Source organism: Varanus komodoensis, unplaced genomic scaffold (genome assembly GCF_004798865.1).
Source record: "Varanus komodoensis strain SLA01 unplaced genomic scaffold, ASM479886v1 scaffold32, whole genome shotgun sequence".
NCBI lineage: Eukaryota > Metazoa > Chordata > Lepidosauria > Squamata > Varanidae > Varanus > Varanus komodoensis.
In genome coordinates, this window is record NW_025335798.1 from 427,975 (window position 1) to 440,943 (window position 12,969).

Genomic DNA, 12,969 nt, shown 5'->3' on the forward strand with positions numbered 1-12,969 from the left:
CCATCTGCCCTCTTTGCTCAGGACTGTCCCTCATATTTATGGCCCAACTAGATGGCCTGCCTGGGCTTCCTCTTGAACAAGCTGGCTGATTGGCCATAGCACCGCCTGATCAGTGAAGTTCCTCAATAGGAGAAAGAGAGGGAGTGGGAGAGAAAACGCAGGAACCCAGGCTCTGGGGGAGCACAATGGAAGGGAAGCAGAGTGCCAGAGGGGGTGGCTGCCAGATGTTTGCTGCCCTGCAGTCAGTGCTTTATTGATCATCACTGGGGTGGGAGGGAACAGGTTTCTCCTCTCCTTCTGGAAAATTAATGGACCCCTCTGGAAAGAATAAGGGAAATATAGGACACAAGGAGGGAGGGAGGGAGGGAGGGAGGGAGGGAGGGAGGGAGAGGGAGATGGAATAACCAGTGTGGGTTTTGCTCAGAAGCACTGCTTCGTAACAGAGAGCAGTGGAGCTGCACCAGGAAGGTGTAGGAACAGTGGGAATATTTCTGAGGTGGGCTGGGAAGGGGTTGGGGATTGGAAAGCACTGGGAAGCCCAAAGCCTCAAGAGGACAAGGATGGCATCAGTGGATGAGGCGAAGACAGGGAAAGACCAGTTTTGAGCAGGGGTCAGAAGCCCCTGGTGTCAAGGTGCAGCACAATGGCTGAAGGTGGCACCCGCTTGCGCAGCCTGTTGAAGTCCTTGGCCGAGCGCCACAGCCAGGTCTGCAGCTCTTTGAGGAGCCAAAAGTCGTCCATCTTGCGCAGGAAGTTGCCTCGAGGGGCAGGTGTCGCAGGAGGCTGTGCTGTCGGAAGTGAGTAGCCCAGGGAAGCCATGATGCCACCGATGGAGCCCAGCAGCCCTTGCAGGCTGGCACGGAAATGGGCGAGGCTGTGGCGCAATGTTGGCACAGCAGCCGGGGCTGCTCCATCCATGGTCCTCAGGTAGCTCAACAGGTGGCTGTACGCCTGGTAATTGGCTGCGAGTCGGGCGTTGTCGTTCAGGCTGTGCCATTCCTGAATGTCCACGGTGGCACTCGGCACAGCCTCCACCCCGATGATCCGGGGAGGGTCAAAGTCTGGCTCATTGAATGGTGGCCCCAAGTAGTTGAGCTGTGGGGAGAGACAAGAGGTTGTTAAACTCAGCAGTGCATTGCCACATACGGTTCCTCCCAGCCTCTCGCCAAGCTCCTCCTCCGATGCCTGCACTGCAATACGGCAGCGGGGGAACAAGCCACTGGAATGCCCCACAAGCGCACAGCACAGTGTGTACACGGAGCACCTCACCTGTTTTAGCCTTCTCAATACAGGGCATTGCAAGGGGTCTATGTGCTGAGGCACAGAGGCCATGCATGGAGGCTGGCACAGCCATGCAAGGCGCATGCAGGCACGCAAATCATCTCTGGACACAAGTATCTCCCCAGGTGCTCACAATCTGCTTTTCGCCAGGAGACATCCTTTGCACTCATACGCTGCAACTGCAGCTCCCCAATACATTCAGACAGGTGCTTATTGAAAGGTCCCCGCTTTCTCCCCTCCACACCTCCTTGAACGCAGGCACCCAAGCACAAAGCACAGCCGCCTGCCCTGCTGAGCTGCGTTCCTGGGATTCCCCACCCCCCTGCCAGCACTGGTGCCCTGCGGGACCATGGGATTGCCCAGGCAGCGGGTGCGTGGGTGGGGTGAAGCACGGAGCGGAAGGGAGGTGTGTCATCCCCTACGGGCGTGTGAACAATCTGACAAGCTCGAGAGACAAATTCATTTCCTCTGTGTCGCCCGGAGGCCCGTGGAGACGGTTCTCCCCAAACACAACAACACGCCAGCAGAAACCAACTACCAGGGCATGCTGGGACGTGGCCAACACCATGAGACCAGTAGCAGGCGGCGGGGAGGGGGGGCAGGATCACGGGTTTGCCAGAACAAGGAAGGAAAGGATGGTTAGCCCAATGCTACAGTGTTAAGCAGAATTCGTGAGAAGCCCTTATGGGGAGACAGGGCCAAAGGCAAAAGTTGCGAGCCCCCAAAACCAACATATTTTAATTTCAGGCTCTTATCGTCAGTAGTTTTAGGAAAGGCACATCTCTTAGAATTTGCAGTGGGGGACTGTACAAATGTGGGAAGCCACCCAATCAGTGATGGTTGGGGAAAGAAGCAGAGGACATCTGGGTAATTCTGGTGGGCTGAACTGCAACTGCAGATGGGGTGTATTTGCCCTACGTCTACAGTTCCAGATCTTGCAGTAGCAAGGAAAGATCAAAGCACTGTATGTCTGTATACTATGGTGATTCAATGCACTTAAGCAACTCACCTTCTCATGGTGAGTAAGAACCATGTATATGTATGTGACCCTTGTGTCCTTCAGCTGTCAAGATAGTTTACGTAATTTTTCCTGGCATTTTGAGTAGCCCTCTCTATCTACAACTTACATGGCCAGATATGGGAGCAGCTCTGCTTCAATAAAAATCCCTTGGCAGAAATTTCACAACATCCCTCACAGAGCAGCCAAGAAGGCAGCGGAATCAACTGGTTCCCATCCCTGTAAGACGGAGACCCTGTGGCTATGTGGCAGCATGCAAGCATACACAAGCGTATGTGTATCTTCCCTCCTGCTGAACACTCAGTCGCCAATCATTACGCATCACTGAAGGCTAACCTGCTTGCGGGGAAGCAGGAGGGAAGGAGACAAGCACCTGGAGATGCAGAGACTGAGGGTCTCTTTAAACAAAACGCAAAGTCTGCCTGTGTTGTTATGGTGGGGACACAAGGTACAAGTACTGGGCCTCTTACTGGCAGTAAGAGACTCTCCACAGAGCCTGCAGTCAGGGTCTGCATCAAGGAGAAGCATGGCTGGGCACCTGGCAAGGCCCACGCTCCATCAGGAGACCCCTGACAAGAGTGCCCTGAACTCTTTCCCTTCTTCTTGCTACTTGCTTGTTTACTCACTCCCCACTCTGGCCAGAGAACAGTGGTGAGGAGAAGGAGCAGTGGCAGATGCCCCTGCCGACTTGCTTACTGCCTCTGTGGAGGTGCCAAGCAAATAAGGAGTAGCGATGACAGAGAAGGAGAAGCAAACAGTTGCTGAAGGAGGGAGGCAATTAAGAATGTCTTGCCAAAGGCCTGGAACCAGCAGCACTGCCCCCATCACTAGACTATGCCGTCTTCCTGATGCTTAACAGCTGCACCTTGAGCCACCGGGGCATCCCTTTTTCACGGGTCACATTTTTCTAATATTCCCATCAGGTTTGAGCTTTCTCTCAGGCAACTTCTGACTCCTTCTAAAGAGAGGCAGTATGTTAACTTCTTATTCCAGTAGGGGAACTGACGGAATCCCACCACCACCGCCATCATACTCTGTCCCCAGAAAATGCAAAGAGATGTTCAGTACAACATTGTGAACTTTTCTATGAATGTCGAGTGTTTGGGGACAGTATAAGCTCTGGTCTTCCAGGTATTGTTTCTCACATGCTCCATTCACAGGCAATTACTATTCTCTTCCTCACTTTCCTTTGGCTTGCCATGATTCTCCTTCTTTTGATAGCAGTCCTTTATCCTTAGGCCTTCAGGCCTGAGTTCCCTAATATTCTGACAGTCAAAAGGGAATAGCATAGGTTCCTAAAGAGCAACCCTGTAAGGAGTGAGATTGCACTGAAATGCACTCAAATCTTGCACGGTGGCAAGATAATGCAGCTGTGGTGCCTCCGGATGAAGCCTTTATTGCACTTTTACATAGGCTCCAGACAGTGAGCCTGTTCAGATATCGCAGCAGGAAATATTGGGTTAATTAACCCACAATTTGCTGTAGTACATGACACCACCATTTTGAATATGCAGTCTTTGAGGTTTCCAGTCTAATTATTGATGAAACCAAATTAAATGCAGGTTAACTTTGGGTTGTTTAACACACAATTTAACCTACAATGCCTGGATTTGGATGTCACACAGTAACCTCCAATCACACCAATTAGAAGTTACATATTTAAAGAGCCAATGCAAACTGGATCAATGTCACATCCAATGTGGAACCTTCCTGTATTTTCCGACTGTGTCTGCCATCTCTTTCCTTTTCACAAATGATCAGTTAAGGTAGGGTAGCCAGGCGTCCTTTACTTTGGAGAGATGTCTACAAACAGTCCTCTTTTTGAAGGTGTACATGACTTGAAGGGCCATCTAGTTCAAGTCTAGTTTAAAGGGGAAAAGTCAGGAGGAAGGGATAAAAGAGTTGCAAATCCACAGTTAGCATATGGGCAGCTGACTGAACAGGCACCAAGGAGAGGATACCAGTTAATCTTCTCCATTATAATAAGAGATATAGTATTCATATTTAAATTGGTTATGGTTATTAACTTTTCATTCTCTCTCACACACATCTGTTCTATGCATTGAGTTTGTTTGGCAATGTGTAAGTTGCCACTCTAGTTAAGGAAGGAAAGATGGAATTGCCACACGATGTCTTCCGGCTGGAATGCTAAAGAGCTCTCTGTCTTCAAGCACATAAAGTGAGGTTACCTCCACAGACCTCACCCTGCATTGTCTTATCTGAGGGTGAAGATAGATGTGACAGAGAAAGTATCTGTTCTACCCTTAAAAATATACATTTTTTTCAGGCCATCTGTGGAAAAACTATTGTTCTGCAATTTTCTAGCAGCCTGTTGGGGATAATCAGTAATAAGCATCTATTGGCTAACTTTAATAGCCTCACTAGCATATATCTTCCACCTAAATCCTCATAACATTTTTGTAACTTAAAGGAAAATTGAAGGATGAATTGGTATGCGTTCATCCTGCACTAAGCAATGGATTGGACAAAATGTTCCCTAAGGCCCCTTCCAACTTCATAATCCTATGACTGTATGATATAAATACCAAAATACTTCTAATTAATTTTTAAAAAGTGGACAGCCAAGTAGAAGCATCAGGGTAGGGCAAGGCAGAGCTGATCCAGTGTTCAAACTGAATATGAATATATGTGTAAGACAAGCTGGAAAGAATCCACTGTTAGCATTGCCAAGAATGTTATTTCACCTGCAAAAAACTAAACTAACCAAGACATGCCATTCTGAGGAGTGCATCACAAGTAATACATTCATATTACCTTGCATAACATTATGTCCTACATGCACTCATATGGGTTAATCCCCATGGGCATGCCATAGAAACCCTAATGGAATTAGTGCAGTAAATACCTACAGTGCAGTATGAATATGCACCTGCACAACACAATGGGGACATGTGTCCAATTGGAATTATATTCTAGGAGGAGTCTCTATCATATATTTTCCCATTCTATTTGCTACAATGATCAGTAACCGGACAGTTAATATGAATTATCAAGGGTATCAATGTTTCATTTGGCACAATCCAGACAATGTCATCCCAGTTACTAATCTATTGAACTGTAGCTTTTCAACCCCTTCAGACAGGAAAAGAAGAAAAAAGGAAGAAAAAGAGGCAGTGACACAGTCCTGGCCCTGGGATCTTTCTCTCTCTCTTTCAATATACACACACACAAACACATGTGTGCGATTGCCAGTGGGGAACTGGAATAGGCTGAACATGGGCAGAGCATGGCCCACGATGGTTGGTTTCATGTTAGATGTGCATTTGGTCCCCAGCCAGTAGTTCATGATGTGAACTATTTATTACCACTGATGGCTCAGTGTCATTTGGGAATGCCGTGCAGTTCTGTAGCAAAGTTTATAATTTGTTCATACATACAGCCAACTCGCAGGTTGCTGTGTAGCAGGCCACTTCTCTGCTGTCCAAACTAAAGCAATAGACCTTGTGGTCTGCATTTTTAAAAGCGCATTTCGAGAACCAGGATATAAGCTAGCGAGAGACAATGAGGCCCCATATTTTCCAGGGCCAGAATCAAACAAATCCCTTATTTTCACATCCTTGGTGCTCAGTGCCAGGAAGCAGTGCCAAGGGGTAGGGCTCGGAATGCCAGGTAGGCCAAGGAGCAGGGATACCACGCCGGTGGAAGAGGGGCTGCCCCCAGCCCCCGCCCTCCACGCAGCCGGGCGGTTCCCTGGCGAGTTCTGACAGACGAGGCCTCACCTCACCCCAGCAGCAGAAGATGCACAACAGATTGTAAACAGGGAGACTCCACCGGTGCCTGAAGGCAGGGAGGGGGAAGTGTGTCAGATACTCTGCCAAGCAAGAGCCACTGCTGTGCTGTGTGAGAGCAGAAGTTTAGTTATTCGCCATGCATAAGGAGATTGCAGATGTTCGGTTTCCGCAGTGAAGTTTGCGTTGTCAGAGGTGTTGCAGAAGGTCTTACTGTGTCTGCCTCTAAATGCCTTCCCCAAATTCAGAGCAGAGGCAAGCTCTGTCACCTTTTGATGCCCTCATCTTCCCTTTCAGAATGCAGGATGTCTGTGCATGTGTGCCTGTGATCCATTGAGCTTTTGACCCAGAGGGAAAGCCAACCTCACCTCACTTTACAACATCAGCATCAAAGTCAGGAGAGACAGGGAGGCACCATTTACGGAGCTGTGGGAATTAAAGGCTGGGCAGGAACAGGGTGAGGAGAGGGCAGATGGGAAGTCATGGGGTGGGTGGGGAGCAAGTGGAAGGGAAAGACATTTCTACTAGGTTACTCAACGCGGTAACCCACTCTCTCAACTCAGTAACCCACTGCACTCACATAAGTGGCCGCAAGCGTGTGCAGCTGGTGTTCCAGATAGCGAGTGAGGTCGTACATCTGCTGGATGGACTGTCTGGTAGTCACTTGGTCCGTGCTGTTCAGTGCGGGCACCACAGGCAGGTTCCAGAGCGTGGCACACAGGAAGGCAAGGATCCCCCACGAATCTCCTGCAGGGAGCACACTTGTAAGGAGCTGTGGGCGAAGGGAGCATTGTGACAGGGGGAGCAAAGCCTGCATTGCCCATCCCCCCCCCGCCCCATCCCACCATTCCCGGGAGAAGTTGCAGGAACCAGATGCATCTGCATGTATGCTTATATCCCCCACACCGATGATAATCTTGATCCTGGGACTATGCAGTTTAGATTTTCAGGAAGAGAATGTGTGACTTAAGTGGCAATGGTCTGGGGTGGTCTTCTGATACTTGGTCCTCCCTCAGTTAACCCCTCAGGTGAAGGGAAGGGTACAGCTGCAAAAACGCATTACCAAACAGCCTTTCTATCCCATCTGCCACCACCACTTGCCCCACCAGGGCAGCACAGCTTTGTTCTCTTCAGGCAAGCAGAAGTATTTCACTGCCCTCTGACCACTGTCACCCCATCAGAAAGTTTTCTCTTATCCAATGGTCCCCACTGTCTGCTTGCAATTAGAAACAACCAGGACCAATGGAGACTTCCCGCCCAATATAAACATCCATTTCAGGATGTGTGCATGTTTTCGTTAGGAGCTCAGCAGAGGCGAAAGGGTTAAGTGTCCCCTCCTCTCTCACAGCCCTGAACCGCTCCCTCGTGCAGCTGCTTTTGACATTGTAAAAAAACATACCTGTTAATTGTATTCACACAATATCGTATCTAGTTTAGTCCCAACAGAAAGTGCAACAGAACAGTTTAGTGCAACAGAAAGTGGAAACGGAGACCATCAGCCAGGTTGATCTCAGGAATAATGGCTTTGACATCATGACGTCTTTTCCTCAGTTTCTCCTTCCCCTACGATCTGCCATACTACCGGTAGATTGTATTAAGTTCCTGGGAGGAAAGTGTGTGTGTGTGTATGGGGAGTGGGGTGGCGGCATTTCTCTAAGGATTCCAACCAAATTCACAGAGGTTTGGACATGGCAGTCCATTGGGAGTTTGTTCACATGATATAGCAGCTCATTTTGGGTTAATTTGCCTTTGAAGAGCTGCAGCACATCTGTCCACCATGAGGAATATTAAACCACCAACCAAAGGTTGCTGTGGCTTGTCATGTGTGAGGCAAGCCTGGGAGGGTTATCCTAGGTTAAACTAGCCTTTTATAACCCACGGTCTGTTCTAGGGTCACACAAGGATTGCTTATCCCTAGAATGTCCCTCCCCAGCTGGTTCACACAGCATGAAAAGCCATAGCAAACTCCCAGTTAGGGTTGCATAGTCATAATAATGGACAGCACATAATGTACCTCTTTGAGAGAAAATTAATCCACATTGGCCTGCCAGAATTCAGAACTAGAGGTTTTTTTCTTCTTTTAGTCAAAGCTAAGTTTTAAGTAGTTTAGCATTTTACATCAGCCTTCCCCCAAATGGGGTCCTGCAAATGTGCTGGATTCCACCTCCCATCCTCTAGTCAGTTCAAACATTTGTTACATGTGGATGGAATGGGTTGGTAAGAGAGTTGGATTAATGGTTTGGGCTCATTGCTGTACACTTCATTTCTGACTATCTGTTCAATAGATATGTTAGCTATCTGCATATTATTTCACAAAGGAGAAACTTGGCATTTATTTCTTGTGTACCTAAAGCCGGAGCTTTTCTGGGAAGTTTTATGGTGATATAGCTTTATCACTCTGACAGAGGAACTGGCTTTCATAAGCTTATTAATGTGTCTTGAAATTTCTAATTATGAATATGTTAGTATTTCAAGAGTGAGATTATAATAGAATTATAATAGAAAAGGAGTAGATAGCCATGAATTCATAAGTACACAGCTACATGCATTCTGGGTTGCTAGAAGTGGCATGTGTGGAAAGGATGTTCATTGCCTACACACATCCACATTTCTTTGGTGGGCATGCCACAAATGTGGCTTCATTTGGCTTGCTGAACTGTATATTTTTGCTTCTGTCTGATGCTGAAGCATCTCTGTGCATCCTCTCATTCTAGGACAAGACTAGGAAGGTGGTCATGCCTGCATAGTCACCACGGAAGCCTACCCCGTTATTCATGCCAGTGCCTCCCACTTTGATGATTCACCCATGAAACAGGCAGCCCGGCCCTGGCCGCTCGCGCTTCATTAAAGACTTTCCCGCGGCATTTTCCTCTTTGCACCACGCCCAGGCCCAGCCTAGCCTGGATGAGTCTATCCTGCCTCAGTGCTTCCGCCGTTCTCCCCATCGGGGACAGGGCCCACCCATTCCCTCTCCTACACATTTTACACAATCCCATGTTTTTCTTTTGGACAGATTCCTTTCCAGATTTTAAGTGGGGGCAGAGAAATCAACAACAGGGGCCTAAACGGGATGTGTATTTAACCACCCCAGTGGGCGCTTTTGCTTCCTGAGGGGTGTCTGGGAGGAGGAGGAAAGCCCATGTCTTCACCCTAGTCATGGCCATTATTTTCAGGAGGAGTGAGGGAGGACTGCTGTGTGAGAAAAACCTTTCACCGACTCTTACAGTACTCGGAGGGAAGGCCTTGCCCCGTTGAGCTACAATGCAACCACCTATTCTATAGTACAACGATAGTACCCAACTAATTTCCGGTCCTCCTGTACTGGGGCCTAATCACAGGTCCAGCCCAAAATGTTTTTCTGCCTGTGGCTAAGGCCTAATGCCCCCTCCATACCACATACGGCAGTCAACTGGCAACTGACTCAGAGTTCAAGGCCAGCGATGGGACACCGTCTTCCGCTGCATTCAGGGATGATGCTTTAAGGAATTAGCTGAGAGCATGGGCCACGCATCATAAACCACTGTGACCTACAGGCCACATGTTGCTGCCATTCCCCATCTCTCAGTATCCACTGCTTGACATGGCTGCCTCATTCTGCCCAATGGTAAAGTTGGCCCTGTCTAGTAACATTTCTGCATCGTATTTGCAAGGTGAGTATTGGAACAAAATAGGGGTATAACAACATGATGCCTGCCTTTTTATTTTTCATATATAGTTGCATTGTTAGGCTACTCTAGACGGTGTACAGTATGTATGAGCAGTGGTTCCTATGGAGAGCCCCAGTGTTTGTTTTCTCTGGGACCAAAATAGTGATTAATCTGGCCCCATTAAACCCAAAAGAATAGTTTATAACGATCCTATCAGAGGCTCTGCATAAATCAAGGCAGGAGAACCACCAGATTAATCAGAGAAATAGATTAAATAGAGAGCTAAGCAACCTTCTTTCAATGAACAATTCAAACTATTGGAATTGTTCATTTTTCAATGAATTACCCATTCATTGTTTCAACAAACTATTCAACTATCAGAACCGAGTGCAGACTGTGCCTAAGTCACATATCCTCACTATGAAGGATGTATGCTTACTTCTACCCTAAACTAAATAGTCTTGTTTAGTTCTAAGCAGTGCTTTTTTTGTAAGAAAAATGGTGCTGGAACTCATGAAATTATTTACCTTTCACATGTAGTCAATCACTGTACATACACCCTCACACATCAGTTGTGTAACGAAACATAACAGTCGCTGCCGCAGTAAGCACTCAGCGTGCAACCACACGACCAATCACAAGCTGAACAGCACCACAAGATGAGCAGCGCCATCACAACCAGCGTGGATGAAGTACGCATGCATTGGATTCGACACACAAGCAGCCCGCGTGCACCGTTTTAATGATTTTGCTGCTGACCTGCTATACTCAACAGGGCGATTCAAACCCACGTGGACCAAACATCAAATTTTCAAAAGTTACTTTTAAAACTTGGAAAATCTGTCAAAAAACGGTGCCAGAACTCTGTTCTGGTGTGTTCTATGACAAAAAAAAGCACTGGTTCTAAGACTTTAATAATTCTGCTTTGTATCTCTGCTAAATTATATAACCATCCGAACAATTCTTCTGTCAGATGTTTTATGTATTGCAGTTGTCCTTAAAATATATTTCTGGATGGGAAAAGACTGGACCATGATCATACCAAATCATCAGAAAATCATTTGGTCTTTTTCAGTCTGCCTGAAAACTTTGCATTGAGCAAGAACATGGAAATAACTGGGCATTTCAGTTGCAATCTAATGGGAAAAAAGTGACATCCGTACAACTGCTGAATGGTCCTAAATGTTTCTTAGAAATGGAAAAGATGACCAATTGCGTAGAAAGCTCCAATGAACAAACACCTCCTACTTAAGAGTTATGGTGGGGATGTCTGCAGTCTGGTGAGTATCTTGGCTTTTTCCACTAAGCCAGAAAGATGTGAAATCCTTTTTGACTATCTGAACTGAAAAATACATCCAGTTTGTTCTGTGCCTTGTTTATATATTACAAGAGTGAGTTGGATGTGTTTCTCAGTGTTCTGATCTAGCAGACTGAAACTGCTAATAAATAGGTTATTTGTTTAAAATCCTCCTTCGTTTGTTTCCTCTGGCAGACCACCAAGTTATTTTTTTAAGCTTCCCTTGTGTAATCTAAACACAGAAGTGCATCATCTTAAATTCTCACTGTGAGACTTGTCATAGCATTTTGGATCGTTCTTTCAGCTTTTCTAATGCACATCTCTAGTTTCTCCCAGTTTCTGCTTTGAAAGGGGGAATTTCCACATGTCAAGGCACTCTAGGAATGGACCCTGCTAGCAAAGAGAAAGTTGTGCTTGCTGCTTGGTATCTTCTTATGCCCACAGACAGAAATCACATGAACCTTAGAATACACGGCATGTTACCTGAAGGCCCCCATGAAATGGAGGTACCCTGACTTCTAAAAACATTTAGGTCCACTGCTTCCTGTCCGCTAAAGTCACTTCCAGAGCTAAGAACAGGCAAGTGTCAGCCACACTGAATCAGAGCCCTTGGAACTTGCAAGCCATATGGAGTCTAGGCCACACTCCATGTTGTTTGCTGCTAGTCCACACCAGACCAGAAATTATCAGGACCAGGGTGGGTGACAGAACCCACATACAGCACAAAATTTCCACACTAGTGGCTACATCTGCACTGAGATAGGGTTTCCCCACTTCTGGTTTAGTGTGGTTACAGCAGTAAATCAACTGTGCTTAAAGATGGCATCTAGGCACAGCCTCAGAATGTGACCTGGCATCTTCACTTAGAAAAACCACAATTTTTCATCAGATCTCCTTGTTCAAATGGATCCATTACAATGACTGATTACCATATATAACTGGTGCTTGTTGTTCATCACTACTTTTATTTGCTTATGCAAAGATCCCCCACCTCTATTTCTGATGTTATTTTCCATACCATTTGAACTAGCATAACGGCTGGTGATCGCCTTTAAATCACAGAATATTCAGGACCCATATGGGCTCCCCATGGCACAGAGCCAAGATTACTGACCTCATTACTAGTGTGGGTATGAAATTGCAACAAGCATGAGATATTCTGTATGTTCTAATGTATGAACTGAATATAGACCACTGTGAAATGGCATTTCTGCAATGCAAGGTCACATTCTGAAGCTTTTCGCATACACCATCAGATTCCAGCTCCAAATTCCTAAAAATATAATGGAGAAGCTATTTTTCCCCCAAAACAGAATTCATTAGCAAATTGACACTGTATCTCATTCTTTAAATAAAGATCATGGGTGGCTCTCTCACTACAAAAAGGAATTGTGTCCCCATTTGCAGTTATAGCAATAATCAAGTATAGAGCTCAACAGTGGAAGGAGGGGCCATTGCTCCGCATGCAGGGGCTTCTCCAGGTCAGGTTCGGAAATACTCCTGCTGGAAATGCTGGAGAGCTGCTGCCCACATGGGCCCTGACTCGGTCTAATGTAGCTTTCTGGAAGGCCCCAGGCTTAGATTTAGCTCCCTGAGTACCACCCGCTTCCTCTCTCTCTCTCTCTCTCTCTCACACACACCACCGACACAGTGGGAGTGGTGGCTGTGGAAGCAAGAGCTTCTTCGGCAGTCCACTGCAAGGTGGTTTGGTGCACTCCATCCTTTCCACAAAGTGATCTCCATAGCTAAACACATACCCTCAAGTTCCCACAAAACCTCTGGCAATTTCAGTTAAAGCCCTCTCACAACAAGACCCGTCCCTGAGACTCCAGATTCTGCCAGTCAGAATAGACAATACCGAGGTGAGTGAGGCAACGGCTTAGCCTGATATTTGGCCCACTGTGTTCTTAAGGGATTAGTCCCCCAGCCCCTTTAGTGCTCCACCAAAATAGGGCCTATGTTTAAATTGTGCATTAT

The 12,969-nt window shown here is 46.9% G+C and overlaps 1 protein-coding gene across 1 annotated transcript in view; it reads right to left on the reverse strand.

Annotated features, from left to right (window-relative positions):
• Positions 1-509: 509 nt before the first annotated feature.
• The window catches only part of CLCF1 (cardiotrophin like cytokine factor 1), a 46,787-nt gene continuing 34,327 nt past the window's right edge, over positions 510-12,969 (reverse strand). Inside the window, 2 exon segments of the mRNA XM_044438392.1 lie at positions 510-1,095; positions 6,629-6,820. Coding sequence (XP_044294327.1) covers positions 613-1,095; positions 6,629-6,820 — 675 coding nt within the window. The 3' untranslated portion in view covers positions 510-612.